At 37.1% G+C, this 24,484-nt stretch overlaps 3 protein-coding genes and 1 long non-coding RNA gene across 7 annotated transcripts in view; 3 read left to right on the forward strand and 1 right to left on the reverse strand.

Annotated features, from left to right (window-relative positions):
* Positions 1 to 1,805: 1,805 nt before the first annotated feature.
* Positions 1,806 to 3,524, forward strand: LOC308704619 (caspase a-like). The gene is made up of 5 exons (XM_081389057.1): positions 1,806 to 1,902; positions 2,104 to 2,344; positions 2,476 to 2,592; positions 2,886 to 2,995; positions 3,134 to 3,524. The coding sequence occupies exons 1-5, from the start codon at positions 1,867 to 1,869 to the stop codon at positions 3,239 to 3,241; spliced, it is 612 nt and encodes a 203-aa protein (XP_081245183.1). The 5' UTR covers positions 1,806 to 1,866; the 3' UTR covers positions 3,242 to 3,524.
* LOC308704615 (sodium channel regulatory subunit beta-1) lies at positions 2,501 to 12,291 on the reverse strand. Of its 3 annotated transcripts, none has more exons than XM_081389051.1 (6): positions 11,889 to 12,291; positions 11,276 to 11,442; positions 10,600 to 10,837; positions 10,355 to 10,514; positions 7,658 to 7,714; positions 2,501 to 2,511 (listed from the first exon to the last, which is right to left on the reverse strand). In XM_081389051.1, exons 1-5 carry the CDS (start codon positions 11,938 to 11,940, stop codon positions 7,669 to 7,671), a joined length of 663 nt encoding a protein of 220 aa, XP_081245177.1. In that variant the 5' UTR covers positions 11,941 to 12,291; the 3' UTR covers positions 2,501 to 2,511; positions 7,658 to 7,668. The 3 variants fall into 3 exon arrangements, with proteins under 3 accessions (XP_081245177.1, XP_081245176.1, XP_081245175.1); XM_081389050.1 differs by lacking the exon at positions 2,501 to 2,511 and adding an exon at positions 6,192 to 6,609; XM_081389049.1 differs by lacking the exon at positions 2,501 to 2,511 and having other exon boundaries at positions 7,319 to 7,714.
* On the forward strand, positions 5,503 to 7,458 carry LOC308704620. The gene is made up of 3 exons (XR_014031822.1): positions 5,503 to 5,974; positions 6,569 to 6,615; positions 6,798 to 7,458. It is a non-coding gene; the product is annotated as an uncharacterized lncRNA (long non-coding RNA).
* Positions 12,292 to 15,588: 3,297 nt separating the features above from the next.
* The window catches only part of gramd1a (GRAM domain containing 1A), a 33,755-nt gene continuing 24,859 nt past the window's right edge, over positions 15,589 to 24,484 (forward strand). Inside the window, exons 1-3 of one of the 2 annotated variants that reach the window (XM_081389047.1) lie at positions 15,589 to 15,913; positions 16,671 to 16,783; positions 20,418 to 21,436. In XM_081389047.1, the coding sequence (XP_081245173.1) occupies positions 21,003 to 21,436 (434 nt within the window). In that variant the 5' untranslated portion in view covers positions 15,589 to 15,913; positions 16,671 to 16,783; positions 20,418 to 21,002. Of the gene's footprint in view, positions 15,914 to 16,670; positions 16,784 to 17,549; positions 18,147 to 20,417; positions 21,437 to 24,484 lie in introns of those variants that run through there. The other variant, XM_081389048.1, reaches the window with a different exon arrangement.

Genomic DNA, 24,484 nt, shown 5'->3' on the forward strand with positions numbered 1-24,484 from the left:
CATTGAGTTACCAAGTCCAAGCCTATTCATTTCCACCACCAATGTAATCTAATCTAACAATCTAACAGTTATTTTTTTGTTAACCTTTTACCATCTTGGAGTATCGCAATAATATTGTGAGTTCAGTATAGTGACATGAGGGTATCGTTACAACCCTGCTCTCTGGTGAAGAAAATGAGTGTGTTCATTTAACTTAAGAAAAATATCACTATACACAGTTTACTCAAGTTTTCTACAAACGTTTCACAAAGCTCCAGGCAATTATCCTCAACTTCTGAGCATACAGGGACTTGTAATCTCAGGTTTTAGGTTGGAATGTCAAAACAAAAATATGATATGTTAGAATATGAGGAATGATGTGCTCATGAGCTGTGTTGTGTTTTCTAGGCTTAAGAGTGTCTCAGCCACGTGTAGAAGCAAGTTCAGGTCAGAGTCTGAAGGTTGAGCTTCCTCAGTCAGATGATTGGCAGAGAGAATTGCAGGTTACTCCATGCAGCCAACCATTTAAAAACAAAATACTTGAAAAAAATGGACAAGAGGCAAGTATTAAACAAGTATTAATCTATTCATAAAACATTACCAGGAAAAAGTTAAATAGTTCAAGTTAGTCACGTTAATAAAACGCTTACACATCAGTAGTCTTTCTAATGATACAACACTAATGTTACTATAGCATGACAATTGCTCTAGATTGCCATTGTGTTAGTTGTGGTCAAATTCTGCATTAACATCTCTTGGTTGTTTTTCTTAAATTTATGAAGCAAAAGACAAGTTTGCAAGAACACGTCTTGCCCTGCTTATCAACAACAGAGATTTTGATGATACGGGTAGAAGGGGGGCAGAGAGAGATGAAGAGAACATGGAATTGTGGAGCATGGAAAAGATTAATGGTCTGGCGTCGACTAATGAAAATTGGCCAGCTCAAGGGCGGCACCAAGCATGCATTTGAAAATCTCACTGCACGCAATAGGATAACACTACGACCAATCACAACAATAAACCCCATACACTTAGCTACCAGCGGAGCTAACTGGTAGATTATATTCTTACCGTATCCGGTCGGCAAAACAGCAAAAACGCCCTTCTTGCAAAGGAATGATTCAAGCGCCGTCTTGTGTTCCTGTTTTAGATAAAAAGCCAAGTCTAACTCGTTCATTGTAGCGGTCAAAGCCGTTCCAAACAACTAGTGTTCATCCATAGCCATCTTGCAATGTTTACTAATGACTTGGACGTCACAGCGCTGTGATCATCTGTTTAGCTCGCCTCTGGACCGCCTATATCAGATAACCCGATGTCTTTGGTGCAGCTCAGATCGAGGGGCATATTTAATGAGCATCATTACTCGACACCAGAGTAACTCGCTGAGCAAATTCAACTTGTGCTCTCGCGAGGACTACCAGGGTATATGCGGATGCAAGTTGCAAGCAAAAGATCTCTTTATTGGGAATTACAACAAGAAGTCCAAGACGCCGCAGACAGCAGGAGAGTGGTGAGGGACTTCAATGGGCAACCCCGGAATGATGAGTGATGATCTGAGTATAGAATTTATTTTAATGATCAAAGTGTAGAATCCACAACGAGACTGGAAACAGGAATCAGCACAACACGATGAACTCAAAATCAGATAGCCTACAAGAACACACGAGGAGAACAGGAACAGGAAACGACACGGGGAAACTCCAACAACGATCTGACAAACACAAGACAAAAGACAAGGCATTAAATAGGCTGGCTGATGGAATGTAGCTGGCGCTGATGAGAGAATCAGATAATCAGCGGTAACGCCCACACAAAACATCAGTACGCACACCACACACACACACACAAGACGAGAGAGAGACAGCGGATCTAACAACTGTGACAAGAATGGCTGTTAAAGGAGCTGGATTATCAAGTTGTCAAGTACACCAATATCTCTGCAGTGGTGCATGCGAACTGTCATTTGAAGTCATATCTTATGAAATTATAGTTTTTTACTGCTTGTAGAGAAAATGATCCAGATGGAACATAGCTTTTTATTGAAAACCTTGAACTTCAGCTAATATGTTTTTCTAAATGTAATTGTACTCTTGATTTATTTAATGGAGTTTATTTGTTTGGCAGGAAATGAAGCAAGCAGTCAAGAACTTTGCAGAATGTGACGAACATAAATGTTCTGACAGCACATTTGTGGTTATAATGTCCCACGGAAAGAGGGATGCCATTTTGGGTGTCCATTATCATAAAACAGACAACCCCACTGATACTTTCCCTGTTGATGATATCTTCCGTCATCTGAACTCTGAGAATTGTCCAGCTCTGCGTAATAAACCCAAGGTTATTCTTATCCAAGCCTGCAGGGGAGGTATGAAAATGACTAAAAATACAATTGTTCGTTGTTGAATTCTCAGGACATCATTGTATATTATTAACTCACCATTGATTGTTGTCCTATTTGAAGAAGGCTGACACACTCTTAACCAAATCTCTGTTCAGGGGAGCATGGGCGCGTGTGGGCCAGTGACGGTGAGCCTGATGAGCCAGTGGAAATAGAGGGCGATGACTTTGTGCACAAGGAGAAAGACTTCATTTCTCTGATGTCCTGTACCCCGGGTAAAGTGCTTTTTGGTGGAAAGCTTTCTTTAAAACTGAGTCATGAACCCTACGGTTCTATATAAAACCACATGGACCCCTATAAAACACTTTTTTCTAAGAGTGTAGAGTTAGAGTGTATAAGAGTGAAACATTATTTTATATAAAATAGCTCATTTGTATTCAACTGAACTTTATTTATTATTATTTGAAGATGTTTCTCAGTGTAAAACCAGTCATTATACACAATATCCATTTCATTATTGTGGAGAGTCTGAAAGATCCTAACTCCACTAATGAATTTTTTTCTACAGAAACCAAATCTTACAGGCATGTGCAGAATGGAACTTTTTATGTCCAGTACATAGTGGATGTGTTTACGAAATATGCACACGAGGATCACATTGAGGAATCATTCAGGAAGGTAAATCACATGCTTCTGCAAGAGCAACTTGTGTGAATTATGTTCCTTTGAAAAGGTCAAAATATTTTTTCTGTGTGTACATTGCCATTCAAATGTTGGTTTCGTGCCACAGATGTTTATTATGTTCTCCTCTTACAGGTTCTTAGACGTTTTGACAGTTCAGATATGGCCGGGAGCTACAGACAAATGGCGTGTAAAGACAGAGCGTCGCTGGCAAAGTTGTTCTACCTGTTCCCTGGACTCTGATTGTATGCATTTCTCTCCTTATCTGTGAATTCTGTAGACCCTCATGTGCCTTTGCATCTCCAGCAAATCCTAAAAAGTCTTTCCAGATGTCTGAAAAAATAGTTCTTTCAAAAAAAGAAAAACCTTTATTAAACAACTTTTTCAATTTACAAAAGACTTGAATGGTTTAGCTGCATTTCCTCTGAAGAGCAAACCTGTTCTGATTCATAATAACTCGCAAATGTATTTTCACACAAACAATACTTTACTTTGTTAATAAAGGTAACCTACTGTATCATATTTGAAAAGAAAATTTCTAAGGCTCTTGAATTATCAACATGATCACAACAACCTTGCTGAAAAACCTGTTTTACAGAATCACATCCCTTCTGTCCTCTGATTGATAGTTTATGCTTTTTTAACAGGTAAAAGACCTTTCAGTCTAATTCTAAAAACATCCCCATCCAGTTTGTGGCACATGTGTCCTTTTGCGAAATCTTTACTGATTTTTCAACATAAGAATAACGGTTAGGTTACATAGGCTACATCACTTTTTAGAAAAAAATCATGTTAAATAGTGAGTATCAAATATGATACATCAGGAATATTTACACAGTTGAGACAAATGAGATACACTTTAAAAGAAATGGTTTTGCTAATGTTATACAACAGCTATAATAAATATCATCACATTAAAGGGTCATGAAACCCTAAACCAAATTTTCTGAGATTTTAACAGAGGTATGTGTGTTGAACACCATTGAAGACAATGTTAGAATCTGTTAGATTTAATAGTAGGGGGAAAATGGTTAAAAAAAAAAATTTTCCCCCCTATTTTCGTCTTCCGGGTTTAAAATCTTCATCGTGTCCACGTCACACGCGGTACTTTGATGACTCATCGGTGTCTCATAATTATTCATGACTGAGTTTCTTATCCAATGAGAAGACACTTCTCTTAATTATTCATGACACCACGTGGACCTTTCCAATGACAGACATGTCAAACTGTGATATCGCGTAATAGATGAGAGAAGTAACGATGGGACGCGCGTTTGTTTTCGTGGTGCAAAAGTTCCAGTGCATCTTTCCCCGCGATGCTGCCAGGGCTAGACTCTGACTGCGGGCGGTTAATTGGCCATCAACCACGGACACATCTAAACTATGTGTGTGTGTAGCAACCATTCAACTGGAGAATAGTGGACTAGGACTTCGGCCTTGTACACCAATGCAGGTTTCGTCTTGCGAGTGATGCGGTTCCGAGGACTTTTCTATCGCTTCAGAGGTGTGTGTGTGTGTGTGTGTGTGTGTGTGTGTGTGTGTGTGTGTGTGTGTCTAAAATGTAACCCTGACCGTTTTACATGCCTTTTGTTAAATAATCACTCGTTATTAAAATTTAGATATTTCGATAATACCTCAATTGTATGGAACGTAAGCTTAATTTGTGCAAATTTCTATGTCACTGTCCATCTTTATTATGTGGGTTTAGGGGGCGCGTACGGAACGTTTTTTTAAGCGGAAATTGATTATTTTCAAATATATGCATTTATAGTGTGTATATAAAAAAATATATATTTTATAATGACATAATTATATATATAGGCCTACATGTTATATGTTTTAAATACAATTATAATGTAGGCTATGTAGCAGGGCATTCAGTTACTTTGAAAGGACAAAAATAAGGCGTCAGTGTATTTCATTAGACTTTAGCTTTACTATAAAAAAAAATCTAGCATTTCCTCACGTTTTACCACTTATTTTTAGTGACAGTCGAGTCGATATGCATAGGCCACACTGGCGATGACAGTCCCCCTCTCCCCTCCCCTCTCCTCTCCTCTGCCGTGCCATGCCACACCCACTCCCCTCCCTTCTTCTCACAGCCACCACGCCCATTTAAGTTGCATTTTTCAAAAAGATTGTGAGCTAGCCCTATGTGAGCTAGAGTTGAGCTGAAAGAGGGGGGTTTCATGACCCTTTAAACAGTTTTAGGAGGGTGGATCACATGAGAGCACATTCTCTCACAGAGAAAACCTAAAATCGCCCACTGAAAATGAATTACTTTTGGTCACATGAGTAAGTAATTACTACAGCAAACCGAAACTGATATAGGAGGAACCCGAGATGTATGTGTGCATGTATAGTAATTTTCACTGTTTCATTGAATCATCTTTATATTTTTTGGATTATGAAATATGCAGAATGGGAAAGGAGATGCATGCAGGTGCCTCCTATTCATGCAAATTATGACTTACTCTTATGTACAATTTATTGCATTAAATATCATACAAACGTAGATAAAACATACCAAAGTACACTCACTTGTACCCCAGTATTTACAAGAAATTGGTTACGAAATGAGGCAGGAAATGTTCAGTGTCATACTGAAAGACACACCCTCATCTCGGCGTAAAACTTTTTCTCTTTTTCAGCGGTTCATCTTCCGCCGGTCAAAAGCCTGTAGAAGAGCCACGAAACTTTGAGGAACCATGGCGAAGACCATTAAGGAACACCTGGAGAATACTTTTGAGGATCTGGGGGAGGAAAATCTAAGAAAGTTTAAAATCAAATTGCGCGATCGGGAGGAAGAACCGCGAGTACGACAAGCTACAATCGACAAAATTAAAGACGCTTTCGATCTCACCGATGTAATGGTGAACACTTTCGCATCAGCCGCTGTTCCTGTGACACTCGAAGTTTTAAAGACTATTAGAGCTAATAAACTGGCAGAGGAGCTCAGAGAGAACACAGGACACAGTAAGTAAACTATTTTGAATAGAAAACTAAATTCAGAAAGAGTAGACAAAGTAGCATAAGGCCGAAATTTTCTTTCCTTGGTGTAGAGTTAAAAATGATAAGTTGGAAACCTAAAACCAGTTCTTCAGAATTTAGAACCTGTTCCATTTAAAAGTAAAACGTAAAAAGTATTTTTAATGCATATTCAAATTGCATTTATTTCTTTTTTTTCTTTTTTCTGCAAATAGATTGTTCCCTCAAAGTAGCCTAATTCGTTAAGAAGAATCAGGATCGAAAGGAGAATTCGTTAAATTATTTACGATTCCTATATGTAATTGTAGGCTACTCTAGACTTGAACTTAATTTTACTTTCAGTTTCCTTCGTGTAACCCCCATTAAACACTTGATTGCAATGTTTTGAAGAGGAGAATATAGCCTAATCTTAAGGACTAGGAAAGGCCTGTTAGGCTGTATAATCGGTCATAATAATTACAGCTTAATTCTTCATTAATATCCCAATCCATGTATAGTTTATTGTGCAAACTGAGGTTTGAATGTGGAACCTGGGGGGGTTGCAGTAGGTACGAGAATCATTAACTTCCTCTTGTTTTTCAGTATAGCTCCAGTTGTTCCTCAACCAGGCCCGGGAGCTCCATCTAGAGGTGAGTAAGTCTAGGTTGGTAAGGTAGGTTTTAAATCTCTTCACTCTTTGGTGAATACAATGAGTGTTTATTTATAACCTAATAAACCTTGTTCATAACTTCATATATACAAAATATTAATATGAACTCATCATCAGTATCCTCACAATCTGACCACATGCATGTTTACATCTCTTTCATAGGTGAACACTTCATCGATAGGAATTCGACAGAGCTGATAAAACGAGTTCATAATGTGGACACCATCCTAGATGAACTTTATCAGAAGAAAGTCATCTCAGACGAGGACTACAGTGCCATTCGTGCTGAGAAAACCCCACAAATGAAGATGAGAGATTTATTAATGGGCCCAATTAAATCTGCTGGCACTAAAGGGAAAGATCTTTTATATGCAGCTCTCAAGAAGTCAAATGCCCTCCTAATTGAAGAGCTTGAGGCTCCGTGAATTTAAATCTATTACATTTTTACTTTACTTTTTTGTCTCCTTTACTATAGGCTATATGAGATACATAGATGAAACAAGAAACTTTCAATTCACAATAATAGCAAACAAACTCAAATTTAAATGGCCATTGTTAGGCTTTTTATCACATACTGCAAAACCAGCTAAGCTTGAATGTTGTTTCCTCTGCTTTGTTTACTGTTGTTGTTTTTTTTTTTCAAGCAGACAACCTGTCACGAAATCAGGTCCAAAATCTTTTTTGGTAGAACAAAATCAATTACATCTTTATTGATGATTAAAACACTTGTCTGTACGTCTTCGCATACTTATCTTTTTATCACCAGTCAATAAACAGCCAAGTTAAGAAACCAGATTTTTGTTTCTTTTCTACAAACCCTTTTAATTTCTTCTGTTTATCCTTTTAATTTATCTGTTTATTCAGACTCTCTATATTCCTGATTCCGATTTATTACCAAGTGTATTATTAATCATTCTGTGTTCTAGAAATAGAAATACACAGAGGTTTGTAACAACAAATAGAACTATGTTAGCATTAATTTAGTAAACCTATATTCACTGAAAATGAATAAGCCTACTAACCAAAACTGTAGTTATTCCAAATACACACCATCACAGGGGTCCTTCGAGTCAATAAATCTGTGAAAACAAAAGATGAAAAAAGTATATTTTGAATCAGAAAGGTATAAACAACTTTATACACTGGCGGTCAAAATAATTTTTAATGTTTTGAAAGAAGACTCTTCTGCTTACCAAGGCTGAGTGTTTGATAAAAATACAATAACGGTAACATTGTGAAATATTATTACATTTTAAAATAAATGTTTTCTATTTTAATATATTTTAAAATATAATTTATTCCTGTGATGACAAAGCTGAATTTTCAGAATCATTACTCCAGTCTTCAGTGTCACATGATAATTTCAATATGCTGATTTAGTGTTCAATTACTATCATTTATTGTTAGAAAGTAAAAAAAAAACAGCATTTAAAAAAAAAAGATAGAAATCTTAAATAAGATGATTTACTGTCACTTGAATAAATATACAGTCCTTGTTTAATAAAAGTATTAATTTCTTTCTTTTAAAATAAAATAAATAAATCATTATACCCCAAACTTTTAATCACAGTTTCCACAAAAATATTAAAGGTGCCATATGTCATGTCTGGCAAAAAAAAATCCAGTCATACTCCACATTCCATACCAGATGGGGGCAGTATACCTCCAGAAAGTGAATTGGTCTATGCTCCGCCCCTACCTTCTTAGCTGCACATATACAAGTTAAAATCAAGCGGGAAGGAAGTCGACCGGAAGTTGAAGTCGACCGGGTGCCGCCATCTTGTAGCAGAACTTCACTTGCGTTAGCAATCCCATTGACTTCCATTCATTTTGGCGTCACTTTGACAGCGAATAACTTTACATCTGAGGCGTTTGAAGACTCCATTTGTCCATTTTTTATTTCTAAAGAAACACGACAATGTATAAAATGCTCCATTACCTTGTAGCTTATGTTATGGCCCCGTAGAAGCAGTTTTTGTAAAAGTAGGCTAACGATTGCGTCATAACCACGCGACTCTCTGTCGCACACTAGAGAGATTACCGTATGGACGGGAGGAGAAGCTCGCGGGCAATCGGGGAGACGTGGAGGCAAAATGACAATATAATTAATCAGAATACTTAGCAAAAGTTTCTCCTGCTCCAAGCTCATGGACAGCTCCTAATCACACTCTCCGTCTCTGCAAGATTCGGAAGGGAATGATTCAGATTTCTCTTGGCACAGCTACTAGAAGACAGACGGGTTGCTCACGTGGTCCGTGTAACGCTTTGCTCGGTTTGAGTCTGCGCGTCAGGAAAGGAAGTGCTAAGAAATCGCTGAAAACGGGCTTCACTTGTCTCAATTGAGTTCCAATGGGGTCGCTGTGTCCATTTCTTTTACTGTCTATGGTTAAAATAGGGACAACATCTATTTAGAGTGTTACGCTGCCCGCCTGAAGCTAATTTAGCAGCATATATCAAGTTTGATTTTCATTAGCAATACCACTTCTAGCTAAGTTATCATTAGTCACCAAAAAACATTCGGTCTCATTACACCTTGCAATGTTTTCCGTTACGTTTCGTGCGTCCAGGGTGTGTAAAGCAGAAGCAGCCTGGCCAGCGGCGGAGTATGCGCGATCCGTGAGTGCTGAAGACGTTCTACACGGCTTTGATGGGTGCGCAGGAGGACACAAATGGGCGGCGACAGCTTCTTCCAGTGGCGGGAGCTTTTTCCTCAGCGCCGTCAACAGATAGAGCGTTACTAAAACTGTATACACCGCCGCCGACTTGAGCTGCAAAGAAGCTCTGGCCGCCCTGTCAAGGACGCTTGTCAAAAAGTACGGGGAAACTTGACCGCTCTGAATATAGTGAGTGAGTGCGCGCGCGCGCGGCCGGGGCTCGCTCTCTCTCTCTGCTAGTTCTTAGAGGCAGAAGAGCGCGTGCGCGCTTAAAATGTCATATTTTGGTATGATCGTTCACCCGCCAGTGTGGCGGATAGCTTTTTGAGATTTTATTTGTGCTTCAGAGCGCGGTTTTTTCCCTGCAGCGGGTGGTGGTAGGGGTCTCTTGCCAAGGGCTTCAGCCATCCTTCCGCTCTCTTCCCTGAACTGAAATGTAGTAGTGGGCTGTACTTTCCACATCAGGTTCAAGTACGCCCACAAGCCGTGCGAGTTATTCGTGTATTGCATGTTTGGCTGGTGGTTATGTTGCCCGTATACCGCCTCCCATGGCCGAAACTGGTATTACGACACCTGTCGGGCCGTGGCTAGTAATGCTAATGCTAATTAAGGTTGATATCTCTGCAGCACTATAACTTGACATTTTTTTAATGACATCATCGCCCTTATTTCTTCTCATTCTTTTGATGTGTGTAGCTCATTTTTGGGATATTTTTACCTCAATTGTTACATATGGCACCTTTAAGCAGCTCAACTGTTTTCAACATTGATAACAAGAAATATTTCTTGAGCAGCAAATCAGCATATTAGAATGATTTCTGAAGGATCATGTGACACTGAAGACTGGAGTAATGCTGCTGAAAATATAGCTTTGACATCACAGGAATAAATTACATTTTAAAATACATTAACATAGAAATCAATTCTTTTAAATTGTAATAATATTTCACAATATTACTGTTTTACTGTATTTTTTATCAAACAATTGCAGCCTTATTCCAAACTTTTAACTGGCAGTGTATATGCTGTGGGGAAAAAACTGGTGCAAAAAAAAGTAATCCTCACTTGTTTTGAGAGCGTGCAGCTTTTCTGGCCTCTCGAGCTTCATTCTCAGCGTAGATCTTCTTATAGCAGTAAATCAGCACTCCAATCATCCACAACTGCAGGACTACGATCAACACGTACATCATGATCTCAGAGACTACAGTCGTCAGCTCAGGGTTGGCTGGGGGAGCAACAAATTCACATATTCAAATTACTAGTTGAAATGCAAATTTGTCACCTGTGAGTGGAATATGAATGACTCTCACCTTTTTCCACAACTGTGAGTTCCACCTCTTTGTTTATTATCACATGCTCCTCACTCATAGAAAGGTACAGCGTTCGGTGGAAGGTACAGCGGTAAGTTCCAGTGTCATTATATGTGACATTGTTAATGGAGATGGCACCAATTTGCACATCCTTTGTCCACATAGTCCCTTGCCAGTCTAATCTTCCCTCAAAGTTTTCATGAAGAATAGTGGGGGAAGGATATTCATACTGGAAAATCTGATAGGAACAGAGATATTACTAATAAAACCATGTAAAGATTTAAAGAAAAAAAAAATTCAGCTAATTTAAATTGATTAGTGTTCTACAGTATGTTCTGCTGTAAACTCTTAAAAATAAAGGTGCTTAGATGGCACTGATGGAACTTTTCCATTACAGAAGGTAGAAAACGGTTCTTCAGATTATTAAAATGTTCTTCACACTCTTGCATGTTCTTCCAAAAAATGTCTTGTTTATGTTCTTTTAAGAACTGTTCTCTGAAAGGTTCTTTGAGGAACCCAAAATGGTTCTTCTATAGCATTGCTGTGAAACTTCCCAATTCGGAACCGTTATTTTTAAAAGTGTAAAATATGTAAAGCTGACTGAACAACCTGACAACAGGCTTTCTGGTCCGTATAATCTCCGTACTAACCATAGACAGTAAAAGAAAGTACTAACCTGGATAAACTCCTCAGTTCCAGCTGGTTTGAAGTGCCACTCCACAATAGCAGAACCTGGCACTTCTGCTCTTTTTTTGCAGGAAATGCAACCCAACAGAAAACTTTCTCCAGCCACAGCTTCTGTCATGGAATCCACTTCAGCACATCCAGTTTGGCCTTGTGGCACTAAAATTAGACATTTTGAACAAGCAAGATTATTATAGTTCAGAAGCATTAAGCAAAGATGTTATGGCAGTGGGACATTTTCCAGGGCTAGATCCTCAAGACTGAAGAAAGTTTTGATAAAATTTGAATATTTGCTTTCTTTGCTTATCATGCAGCTTCAATTTTAATATTTTGAAAACGTTACGTTTCTGAGCAATAAATCCAAAGATAAATGTACAGGATCTTACATGGAGAGACTCACATTATTGCGGCATATGACTTAACGAGGGTTGTTATTAATGCAGCCTATAATAAATAATGACAAATATATGCTGCTAACATCTGATGACTGTAGGGGAGAACCAGGGCGAAAGTAACGCGGGACGAAATATGTTAATAATATGTTAATAATCCACTCCAATAACTGTATCGTTTTAAATTTCACACTTGCATGTTTTATAACTTACCTTGACTAAAAAAGACGGTGAGAACCAAAAATGAAATAATTCCCATTGACATTTTCACAGTTCACTCACAGCTGTAACCGATGCACTCAACTATAAATCACCTCCTTGAAATCGCTTCCTTGTCCCACGTTTCTCTTTTCTTCTTTATTATCACAGTGTCTTAAACATTACTGGGCTCAACATCCTCAGTTCCTCGCATTTTTAAATCAAACTCTTCAGTTGATCATCCTAAAAACTACATTCAAACATAATCTTTCAGCCTTCAAATGATTTCAAGAAAGCGTTTAAAGCTTTAAAATTATATCACGTCGCACTAAAAAACAGAACGTGTTTTGCAGCAGACTTTGACGTTTAGGAGAGCTAAGTATAGACCGTGTGAATCCTTGTGCTTGCAACTCAACACGGAATTTGAGACGTGAGATTCGGACGAGCGCGAGCGCGAGCGGCGTCCAGTTGCTATACGATCACCCAATCATCACGTGGCATGCCGTTTTAACATTTAGTCCCTTCAACTATTTTCTATTTAATGTTTCCACTTAACTTTAATACTAGTAGCAAATAATCCAATATAACTTATTCAGTTTCATTGGTTTTATTGTTATTGGTAATACATTGCATTGAATTATGAATCACTGAGGTTCAGATATAAAAAAATCACTTAGCATGTAGCCTATTCCAATAAATACTGGTATTAGTTTGTATTTATTAGATACTATAACATATTTATAAGACGCTAATCTTGCTTTTTTACTCAGAGGTATAAGCAATGTTTTTCAGAAACACTTTTTGTTATCCTGGTTAAAGCTTTTTTCACATCCTGATAACAATCAATAAGAGAAGTGTCTAAATAATAAAAAATGTAAATATATTTTCCATGGAAGCCTCTGCACCAAAAAATGTTCAACCAATCATTCCATTTGGTCTGAATGCAATGATACAAAGCCCTATGTCCGCTTATCAACATGCATTTCCATACCTCCGCCACGCTCGTGCAAACATCACACGTCATCAGCTTCTTTCAAGAGATGTAGACAGACAGTCACCGAGTGCCGCAAACAAACAGCAGCCACCTTTAACAGTTCCTCCCGAACCAAAACAACGAGCTTATGCCGCGTTCATGCCATGTCGTAACCGTGATTACGAGATGATAATCGGAGCTGTTCACGTCCTGAACTCGGAATTAGCCCTAAGAGTGACCTCTGACCCGATGCATGACGTATTGACGAACGCGAAAGAAAAGAGGATAGAGCAAAGCAAAACACCAGTCATGAATTAGAAGTCTTAAACGAGAATTTTTGAAGAGTTGGAGGAGCTTGAGTTTGTTGCCTAGCCCTATTTGTTTGAAGCGTGTGAGGCATCTACTCTCACCTAAGCGTACGCTACTCCTACATCCTACGTCAAACGTCGGGTCAGAGGTCACTCTTCCGCCGGAACTAGACTTGTGCACGTCCATTACCGGAAGCCAGTGATTATAGTTTATAAAGTTATAAATAGGGATATTTTTCTTACAAAAATGCATCACTTCGCTTCAGAAGGCCTTTATTATTAACCCCCCTGGAGCCGTATGGATTACTTTTATGATGGATGAATGCGCTTTTTTGGACTTCAAAATCTCAGGCTCTACTCACTCCCATTATAAAGCTTGGAAGAGTCAGGATATTTTTTTTTGATATAACTCTGATTGTGTTTGGGCTGTAATAAGAAACTGTAATACACCTGATGGCTTGATGGTGAGTAAATATGGGATTTTGGGGTGAACTATCCCTAAAGAATAAGTGTTGAAATGGCTTGCCACATAAAATCAGCACACAGGCCTTTAACTTGTTTTTTTAATATCAACATTTTCAGAAATCACCTTTATATATTCAGTTAGACCTAAGGAATGAACATGATATATTCAAAGGAAACTAGTTGTTATGTTGTAGCTTAATGAGAGATAATTTCAGGGACCATAAACCAGTAGTCAAGGACATTAATGACATCCCTGATCCTTTTGGGTTGTTGTGGTTATAGTGCTCGTGAAAATGAATAAACACATAGGCTATGTGGAAACTGATTATAATAAACTATATCTCCTCTCATAAAATCTCCATTCTAAATTGTGCTTGGAAATAATGTGCATATTAGACAGCTGCAGATGTACTGTATACACCACTATCACAACGTTCCACAAACTTTTTTTTTATAACAGCTTTTCTTGTGAAATCATAATAAAACATTAGTAGAAGTGTCAATAGCCAGTAAAAATGTACATAGCTTTTTTAGCATTTTGCAAAATGCAGTGATGTCACAGCCATGACACATAAGAGAGTCGACATGCAAAAGAGTTCTGCTTGAATTTCCGCAGAATTTTACTGACAAATAAGTGTAAGTAAACAACAATGGAGGCCATTTCAAAGATGAAGTCTATTCTATAAAAGGAGAGCTGTAAAGATTTACAAGCTGCATTAGTTCTCCATGAGGAAATGTTGACATAGATTTTTTATTAGTACCAGTCAAAAGTTTGGAAACATTACAATATTTTTATGTTTTTGAAAGAAGTCCCTTATGCTCGCCAAGGCTGCATTTAATTCATCTAAATATTATTACAGATTAAACAGTTTTCTATTTGAATAAATATTTAAAATAATTTTAGAATTTATTAATGTGATGACAAAGCTGAATTTTCAGCATCATTACTCAAGTCTTCAGTGTCACATGGTCCTTCAGAAATCATTATAATATGCTGATTTGCTGCTCAGGAAACATTTTCAGCAAAGCTGAAAATTCAGCTTTGTCATCGCAGGAATAATAATTATTATTTTTTTACATTTATTAAAAAAAGAAAACAATTATTTTAAATTGTAACAATGTTTTTTTTCTGTATTTTTGATTAAATTAATGCAGCCTTGGTGAGTGTAAGATACTTCTTTCAATTAAAAAAAAAAGAAAGAAGAAGAAGTAATGTTTCCAAAACTTTTGACAGGTATAGGTCACTGTACTATTTACAATTTTACACTTTATTTACACTTCACAATGTGTGACATCACTGGAAATAAAGTCTCACGGATTGTAATATTCATAAAAAAGACTAGAGTAGGATTTTACATTGCAATTGTGAAAGTTTTAAAATGTGTGCTGCTGCTGCTGCTGTAAAGTTTAGTTGCTATATGCTGTTTATATAGTGAAGCAGCTTTATGGTTTATTACACAACTCCCCTATTTACTTATTTACCCTATTTACTTTTCCTCTATACTTGTCATGACACTGAGCATCAAGTCTGGAGCACAGGGCCATTTCACTGGAGAGCAAGGTTAACAAAATCCTGCCTAATGGAAAATAATACCAAATAATAATGTTTTATCACACAACTCCCCTGTTTTCTTGTCATGGCACTGATGCTCAGTGTCAATTTACTTAGTCTGGAGCACAGGGCCATTTCATTGGAGACGGAGAGCAAGGTTAACAAAATCCTCCCTAATGAAAAATAAATCCACTATCTATCTCGATTATTTAATTATCATTATTAGAAAGTTTTTTTTTTTTTTTTTTTTTGCATAAAATGTTTAAGAAATGTTTAAGAAATAGGCTAAATCACAAAAAAATATAAGACTTATTTTTTTCTCTCTCTTTTCTTTTTTGGTCAAACCAATTGTCCTTCAGATCTGGTAAGTGTGTTGAGGTAAAATATTTATACTGACATGTCATGTCATGTCAGATTGCGTCAGAGGTTTACTTAGAAACTACGGAGTGAAGGTTGTTTTGGTCCCCCGCGCGTCAAGCGCACCCTCCCACACAACCACAGGCACTACGCAAAGCGTGCCGCTTGATTTCCTTACCGACTCCCACGAGCAGGTGAACACTTATATTTAGCACCGCTCGAGTTTCCAAATGCCCATTCAATGCCAGCAGACGTACAGCAACAATATAACCCTATGGAATCTCTCCACAACGCCAACACAACTCATAAAACCAGACGACTCAAAGGCACGAGTCACGAGCAGGTCACGAGCAAGTGTTGAAACACTGTCAGATCGAATTAAGAGGTGAGTCAAGGTTATTTCATATTTGATAAACGAAACGTTCCCGCGGAAACCCGATTAACAGGAAAAGCTGGAGAGACTGGAACATTCACCACAGCCTAACAGTTAACATAGCATAGTAGGCCTATCCTATATAGGCTACATCAAATAATCTATAGCATAACGCTTTCAGCATTTAACTAGCCTAATGAGACGTAAATATAAACGGTTAGGCCATTTAACTTGCAGCTTTAGCCTACTGTAAATCTAGGAAGGTTCAAGTACACAGTTCAGGAGATGTTTTGTTGAGTTTTGTTTTTATAGCATACTATTTTATTTTAACAATATAGCCTATATTCAGGTAAGGTTTTACTATGGGATGGGCCGTTACCAAGTCGACTTAAGGCTAGTCATAATAAAGTGTGTTTTTCTTCAGCCTTTTAAAAGCAAGGTGAACGTACACTAGGCTATATAAAAAATATATGATCAATAAGTTATGATAACATGTTTTTTTTTTTTTTTTTTTACATTTATTTAACTCATCAAAATAAGTTAAGCAATGTTCAACCTTTTTATAATTTAGCATATACAAGATTCAAGTCAGTTTATCAAGTAGGCCTAGGCTAAGTCAGTTTAATGTAATGTTTACATTTATGCATTTGGCAGACGCTTTTATCCAAAGCGACTTACATTGCAAGTCGAAATATAAGTTGGAATGACATCCAAGTTGATTGTAGCCAACTTAAAAATTTAAGTCTGCAACTTTTGTTTTTGTTTACAGTGTTCTTTGTGAGAAACGTGCTGAAAGGGTAAGAGAATATCAATTCCACACTCATCTCTCATTAATCCACTCCAGAATAATGATTGTTAAAAGCCTTGCAAGAAGCATTCAAGGTAAGCGAATTTATCATACTTCACTCTTTTAAAATTCCTACTATACTGTTACCAATCTAAATGCTCAAACTATCATTGTTGGACTCCCATGTTATTATGGTATTTCATTCCTCTTTTTTATATAAACGCGCTACACTTAAAGTCCTGAAGAGGGCGCAATAAGCAAATAAATCATGTCAGCCTGGAAAGATTAGTGGAGGAGAAATCAAATTTAACATCAATGACAAATACTCATTTGATTAAATTACCTATAGTATAGAATATCTAATATTTATCTTAATTAGCCTATATGTTTATTCAAGCCTATATATTTCATTGGATTTTTGATGAATTGTCATTAACATTGGTTACTTTTATTTATCTTAATAAGGCGCTGGTAAAATGAACAGTCTTATATATTCCAAATATTCTATTAATTAATTTCAGTTTTTTTAGACATTTAAAGCTATTTAAAATGAATTATTTATGTACTGGCCTATTTGTGAACAAAGCCAAAACACCCGTTACTTTTTGTCTGCGCACGCTGAAGAGCCTTTTGATGGGTTCTCTCTCGACTATACCATTGAGTAAACCGGCAGGGGGTGTTTGTAACTAAGTATAATTTTCATTAACTATTGTCTTCCGCTTTATGCCGTGTTTTAATATCGACAATGTTTATATTGATTATTCTCATCATGTGAGTTCAAACTTTAATTTACTTAAGTCACAGAGCGTCATTGTACATATCTTGGCGTTTGAATTTACCCCTATCAAATGTTTGCCCGTCGCATTGGAAACTGTTCTCTATCTCACTATCTCTTCGCGTAGCATTTAAACTTAGGGAAAGTTCGTATACTTAAAATGTATTAGATACATAGTTTAAAGAGGCATATTTTAATAGACCAAAACTATGAGATCATCACCTAGTCCTGTGACTATGATTTTGGAATGGCGGAAAGGCGATTTAACGGATAAGAAAAAGTAAACAGAGGACCGCTTTCTCTCCCACCGGTATCATTAGCATGCTAGGCAACTAGCAACTAGTATTCTCCCCAACTGTCTGTCTGAATTGTACGGCTGACCGGTTCGTTAGCACTGCTAACGCCTATCATGGTTTGTTTACTGCAGTATGATTTGACATTTACGCATTTCAGCGTATGTAATGTTGATTTGAAATAGTTCAACAGAAATACATAATTAGAAAACAGCTTAATTTGAAAACTGGCAGCGAAAGCTACTTTTTTGTTAGCTTGCCGGCTAAATTAGGGGTGCTGATGTGTTCTTGCGAAAAAGTGGATTTTAACATCACCCCTCGTACTGTCGCCCGTCTGGTGTATGAGGCCGAACAGGAAAAAAACAATGGGGGCAATTCGTCCAATGGAAGGTAGGAATTATTATTATTATTAAGTTAGACTTACAATAACTTTATAATAAGGTTTCATTTGTTAACATTATTTAATGTATTAACTAACATGAATTAACCATGAGCAAAACATTTGTTACTGTATTTGTTAATCTGTGTCAATGTTAGTTAATAAATATCCAGCTGTTCGTTGTTTGTTCGTGTTAGTTCACAGTGCATTAACTAATGTTAACAAATACAACAGTAGATTTCCATAATGTATTAGTAAATGTTGAAATTAACATTAACAAAGATTAATAAAAGCTGTAGAAGTGCAGTTCATGTTAACTAATGTAGTTAACTAATGTTATTGTAACTTATTGTAAAGTGTTACAGACTTATTTGCCTTTTATTAGGTTAAAAAAGTATCTGTCATTGATGTCCTTCATTCGACTATAATATAACTTTTATTTATTGCACGGTGGTGGTTTTTACACTTACTCAATGTGTAAGTGAAAGTGTTAATAGCTCTAGTTTGATTTGTTCAAACAAATCCTGGACATGATTTAGCTTGTTCAAACAGGAAAGTAAATAGTGGCGGATCTCGTCCCTGCCCTTGATAAATGGCTGTCAGTCTTGTTCTGAAGCCTATGATGAAACTCTTCTGTCTAGGAGGTTTTCAGAGGAATTTGTATTAATCTCCCAATAACTAGGAATTTCTACAGAATTATTCTAAAGGTCAGGTTTCTGATTGTGTTATTTTGTCAATTCCTTGGTGATGAGAATATGCTGCTTCTATTTTGGTTCACTTTTATTTTTAAATTTGTATTTAAAGTTTTTTCTTTTGCGAATTGTTTGTTTCTTTGAGTTCAGGAAGGCATCTTTACTCAGAAAAAAAGTGAACAATAAAGAGGACACACTGTGCTGCTCTTGTATTGTTGTGGTTGATTTGTCTCAGCATGGCTCACCAGCTTGTGGTACCGAGTGACAGGAAAAAAGACCTAGCTCTGTTTAAAAAGGTGCTTAGTTGTGGGAAACTTGTCTTCTCTACCCACAGCAAACACTATGTATGTGCATTGTGCACAAATGTTAAGGTAAAACATGCAAAGCTGATAGTCAAGTGAGAAAAGAAACCCGGTTTCTATTTACATGTGCCTTCCCATAGCATGAACAAAATGTGTTGTCTTCCCTTTGAGGCAAGTTCACCAACATGATAAAATCCAACAATACAGTTGAAGAGGTTTTGGTTCACCTCTTCTTTGAATAGAGTCTGCAACCTTCATGTTAGCAGCCTAGTTAAATAGAGGTGTTTTTCAAAGTGTTCAGGTGGCAAATGATAAACAATCACAGAGGGATGATGGCTACATTGTCCTGTAATCAACCAACGGTTACTCCACCCATACATTAATAACAGCTTGCGTGTATAAACACCACCTGCCGGGTGTTGTTGTCGTATGATTTTATGTTTGTGTTGTTTTGGATCTCATTTAGAGGAGCTATACTATAAGAATATGGGAGAATATAGTCCAACATTGACTTAAACTTTGTCTGCTAAATCATGTGAAATGTGCAAATTTCTTTAAAAAAGTTTTTATAATTTTGTGGAAATATATTAGGAATGCAATACCATGACCATTTAAGAAACTACTATTAAAAGTTTGGGGTCAGTAAGAGTTTAAAAAATAATAGTTTAAAAAACATAAAAATACAAAAGTATTAAGCAGCACTTCTGTTTTCAATATTGAAAAATAAGAATTGTTTTTGAGCACCAAATCAGCATATTAAAAGTGCACAAAATATTTTTGAAGGGTCATGTGACACTGAAGACTGGAGTAATTCCATCACAGGAATATATCAGATTTTAAAATATATTAAATGGAAAATTGTAATAAAATTTCACAATATTACTGTTTTTATTGTATTTCTTATTAAATAAATGCAGCCTTGATGAGCATAAGAGACTGCATCAAAAACATTTAAAAAATCTTACCGACTCCAAACTTTTGAATGGTATACAATATAATTTTTTATTTATATTTCTTATGCATGTAGTTTTGAGTCTCTGAATGTCTTCAATATTTGGCCAAACTGTTGTAACTGCCTCGCGAAATGCATCAAAATGCATCAGCCCTAAGTGTTTAATGATGTTAATATTGTATGTGCATCCCTGATATATTGTGAAATACCACAACATTATACAATTGATCTGTAAAGACATACGTTTTGTGTAAAATATAAAGTAGCTCAAATAAAACAATTTTCAGTCTGTAGCTTGAAATAGTTAAAGACAAATATAGTTTTTCCCCTTTTCAGCAACATGATCTTATCACACCTGATGTGCAAATCGCAATGACGAGGCAGATTGCACAACTGCATTTTTTGTGAACTCTGCTTGTAGAAGAAAAAGGGGCAGAGAGCTTTTTTGAAAGAATGCTTAAGCAGCAGCAGAGAAACGGAAGAAGATGGATCTGACATCAAGCAGTCTTCGATGCAAGCAAGTTCAACTTCTCAAATGCTCCGTTTTTTTCCACCATGCACAAGACATGGCTGCACTTTTTTATGCATATTAGAATTCAGTGATGGCTCCACCCCATTTTTTCAGTTCCTGCTGCAGGAATTTATGTCGTATATACGCTGTACATCTGTGAAGGAAGCTCAACTGCTGACTTCTTTCTTCAGGACAGCGAGTTGAAATGGATGCAGACCTTTCCAAATTTCATCAGATTGTATTTCTGTAATAGAATATTTATTTTGGGCTCTGGTGGAATTTCCAGACTAGAGACTAGAGAGAGGAAATATATGGCGCTTCTCAACTCAACGAATGATTGTGCATGATGAAACTTGTACTCAATGAAACTGTCAGCCGTAGACTATCCTGATGCAGAAAAGTTCTAGGTGATGTATGAAAGTCTGTTGATGATGGCTGTGACACCACCACCTGTAATCACCATGGCTGAGCCCATTCCCATTCCAACCCTGAACATTCTTCCACCTTCGTCCGATACGGAGTCGTGGTCCTGCTCCCCGAGTCCACAGCCGCACCGGTACCACTCACGCAGGCGAAACCGAGAGAACAGGAGAGCCAAGGAGGTACAGCAAAGAGACGCATCAGAGAACCATTGGGATAAGGGGAAAGGGGAAAGAGATAGAAATCAAAGCCCATCACATGCATCTCTGATGGTTTCTAATGTAGAAGAGGAAGAACAGGGAAGCCCCTCTGTGCTTCTCCTACCCCCATCTCGCTCATGTTCACGGAGCTCTTCCCTAAGCAGGCGCTCTCGCTGGTCTATCCGTAGCCTTCTCAGCAAGGATTCAGATTGTGACAGCAGCAGGTCAGTGTGTTTCCCCCTCCCACTTGCACAGTCAGCACCCATTCCCTTACGCTGGCTTAAAAAAAAAAAAAAAGTGCATCCACTCTGGATGCTCAGAGGGATATTCCTGTAGGTGCAGATGCAATGAGAAGAGGAGTAGAAACTCTTTAAGAAACAGATCTGGTTAGGGAGGAGATGATTTTAGTTTTAAGATCCACGATAATTAGCATGATCTTTTCCAGAGTTTTTGTCTTTTTCTTTCAGTGGTGTGTGATTATTTTATTTTATTTCTTGATAAAGGAGTGTTTGTTTCATTTCTCTTCTGGCATGTCATTTACCGCAGAAAATATATTTGACTTGTTCCTTATTTGTATTTATAAAGCAAGCATGAAACATGATTACTGTAAGGCCCAGACCATAGTAACGGGCCTAGCACTTCAGACGTTTAAGAAGGTCAAGTATTTTCACCCCCCAAAAAATGGTTTTAAGCCAGTTATTTATATCTTTTGCTGTAATGTGTCAATAGGAAATATCAGTTTACATTTCCAAGCATTCATTTTGTCACTGTAGTAATCCAGTGAGAGTTGTGTATGCACAAGGAGTCTGACAACACCCGGTGCGCTCCATGGAGATCCGATCTCACCATCATCGAGTCCATCTGGGATTACGTGAAGAAACAGAAAAAACTGAGACAAACTATAAGTCCAGAAGAACTGTGACAACGTCCCTAAGACTGTGAAATGTTTTAGACACTTGTAAAAATACTGTTAAGTGAGGATGCTTTCAAAAATAATATATATTTTAATTTATTTATTTACATCATTTTATTTATTAGTTAATTTCTATTAACTAATATTTATCAATATTTGGTGTGACCACCCTTTGTATTTAAAACAGCTTTTGGTAGTTTTGCGGGTAGGCTCCTTTAAGCTTCTTGGAGACGTTGCCATAGTTATTCTGGGTTTAGTCTGTCTCTGTTTTTTCTGTTCATGTAATCACAGACAGACTCGATGGTGAGATGTGGAGCACACCGGCTGTTGTCAGACTCTTTGTACATGCAAAAAATCTCACTGGATTATTACAATTAATGACAAAATTAATGTTTGGAAATGTAAACTGATATTTCCTACTGACACACTACAGCAAAAGATATAAATAACTGGCTTAAAACCATTTTTTTGGGTGAAAATACGTGCCTAAGACTTTTACACAGTACTGTGTATTAAAATAGAAAACAGTCCATTTAAATTGTGATAATTTCACAATATTACTGTTTTTACTGCGTATAGAGATATATATTTCTATTTACTATATATTATAAGATATTTATAAATGTTGTCAATAGTTTAACTTATATTGATCCAAAAACATTCTTTCAATGCAAATGTAATGATTTACATTACATGATTTACCCTAGTAAATTGGCATCTTTGAGTCTACTCTAGAATTACAGCCTAGTAACTGTTTCGTTCATGCATTATGTATAAACACCATGCTTGCTAGTTATAATTATGGTGAATTTGTCCAGTTAAAACACAGAAGTATTTCCAGGGATCAAATTAAACATAGAGTCCTAAAACACTGTCATTATGTGAGGTTCGAGTCCTTTTCATGAATAACAGGAAGATGATAGAGTGACAGAAAAAAGAGGAGTGCTCTTGGCAGTGGAGAGATGGAGGTGGGGCTCTGTCTGAGCCGTCTGGCTCTTGTACGCATGACATCACTATTACCCAGTAGGAGTGTTCCGCCTTTTCTGGTGATGTCACTGCCGCCCAATCAGAAGCCGCTGTTTTGATGCTGCAGTGAAGACTGTCAGCCAGTGAAAAGACGAGCTTACAGAGCGAAAGGTGTTTTATGCATGCCACATGAACAGCTGTGCCCTTGTCCTTCTCATCTACCAACCGGTTTCACTGACCTAGTTCTTTTTGTTGTGTTGCTCAGCCATTTCAAAGACTAGCTCTGAATTCGAGCCTATTGTGGTGTTTTAAGAGATTCTGGATATTGTTTAGCAAGCGTTTATTTATTTATACCTTACTAGAACTTTAAACCATACAATTATTCAAAACACAATCCTTGTTAGTCTGAAAACAATACAAAATACATTTTTATGGGTATCAGTTATAACCCTTGTAATGATTCAGACAGGCATGAATGAGTATTACAGTATGAATCATTTACGTGATGATCATGAAAAGCCTTACTTCCTCTATTTGTAGACAGAACTGTGCTAATCTGAAGTTCAAGAGGTAAAGCCTGTTTATTGCTCACTTGCATGAATCGTTTTCGCTGACTGTAAAATTGGCCTTGTTTGTTTAGCAACGTCTATAGATTGTTTCTCTGTCCAAAATCAATGCAGATTCCTGACATGCAAGTTTGCACAACATCAGACATGAAAGTTCTAGGTTTGCCACCAACATTAGCTCCAATTAATTGTAAATAGCGTTGTTTGTTAAAAAGATTATTTGATCTATTGCCTCCTAATGTGGCAAACATAACCAGGTTTATAATTTAAGCCTGTAACACCCTCTGTGCAGTCAATGCTTTTTGATTTCTCCTTCATTGCCTGAGGTTCATTCTGTTTACATCGGCTGCTTCTTAAGTCTGAAGATTTCATTTGTCTAAGCCTCTTTGGAGTGCTTTGGCCCTTTCTGACCATGATGTGCTTGGGGTGACATATGTTCCTATAAACTTGTTGAGATCCTTTTAGGATCACAACACATTTAAAGCTCTGTTTCCAGAGACATGTGATTGCAGAAATAGATTGACTTGCTTTGAGCTGCAAACCCTCAATCCAGGTGATAATTGCACAGGCTGAGCATTGTCTGAGTTTGATCAATGCCACTAAAGCCTCAGAAGTGAAAGATTGAGTGACACTGATCACCCATAAGGTCGACAGAACACTTGTACATTGTTGACTTGCATCTGTTATGTAATATACCGTATATTACAGAAAAAAAGTTGTGCATTGTTAAATTTGCACTGTTGAGAGAAAACAAAATGCAGATAAGTCACATCAGTGTATAAAGAAAATAAAAATCATTCTAAATATAAAAGAATAGCAGAGTCCAC

The sequence above is a fragment of the Scardinius erythrophthalmus genome (assembly GCF_964197995.2).
Source record: "Scardinius erythrophthalmus genome assembly, chromosome: 16".
NCBI lineage: Eukaryota > Metazoa > Chordata > Actinopteri > Cypriniformes > Leuciscidae > Scardinius > Scardinius erythrophthalmus.

Coding starts and splice junctions, on each gene's coding strand:
- LOC308704619 (XM_081389057.1), top strand. CDS start 1,867: ATGGCTGTTAAAGGAGCTGGATTATCAAGTTGTCAA. Junction 2,593..2,885: donor TCTGATGTCCTGTACCCCGG/GTAAAGTGCTTT, acceptor TTTTTTCTACAG/AAACCAAATCTTACAGGCAT. Junction 2,996..3,133: donor TTGAGGAATCATTCAGGAAG/GTAAATCACATG, acceptor CTCCTCTTACAG/GTTCTTAGACGTTTTGACAG.
- LOC308704615 (XM_081389051.1), bottom strand. CDS start 11,940: ATGTCAATGGGAATTATTTCATTTTTGGTTCTCACCGTCTTTTTTAGT. Junction 11,443..11,888: donor CACCGTCTTTTTTAGTCAAG/GTAAGTTATAAA, acceptor GTCTAATTTTAG/TGCCACAAGGCCAAACTGGA. Junction 10,838..11,275: donor GAACTGAGGAGTTTATCCAG/GTTAGTACTTTC, acceptor TGTTCCTATCAG/ATTTTCCAGTATGAATATCC.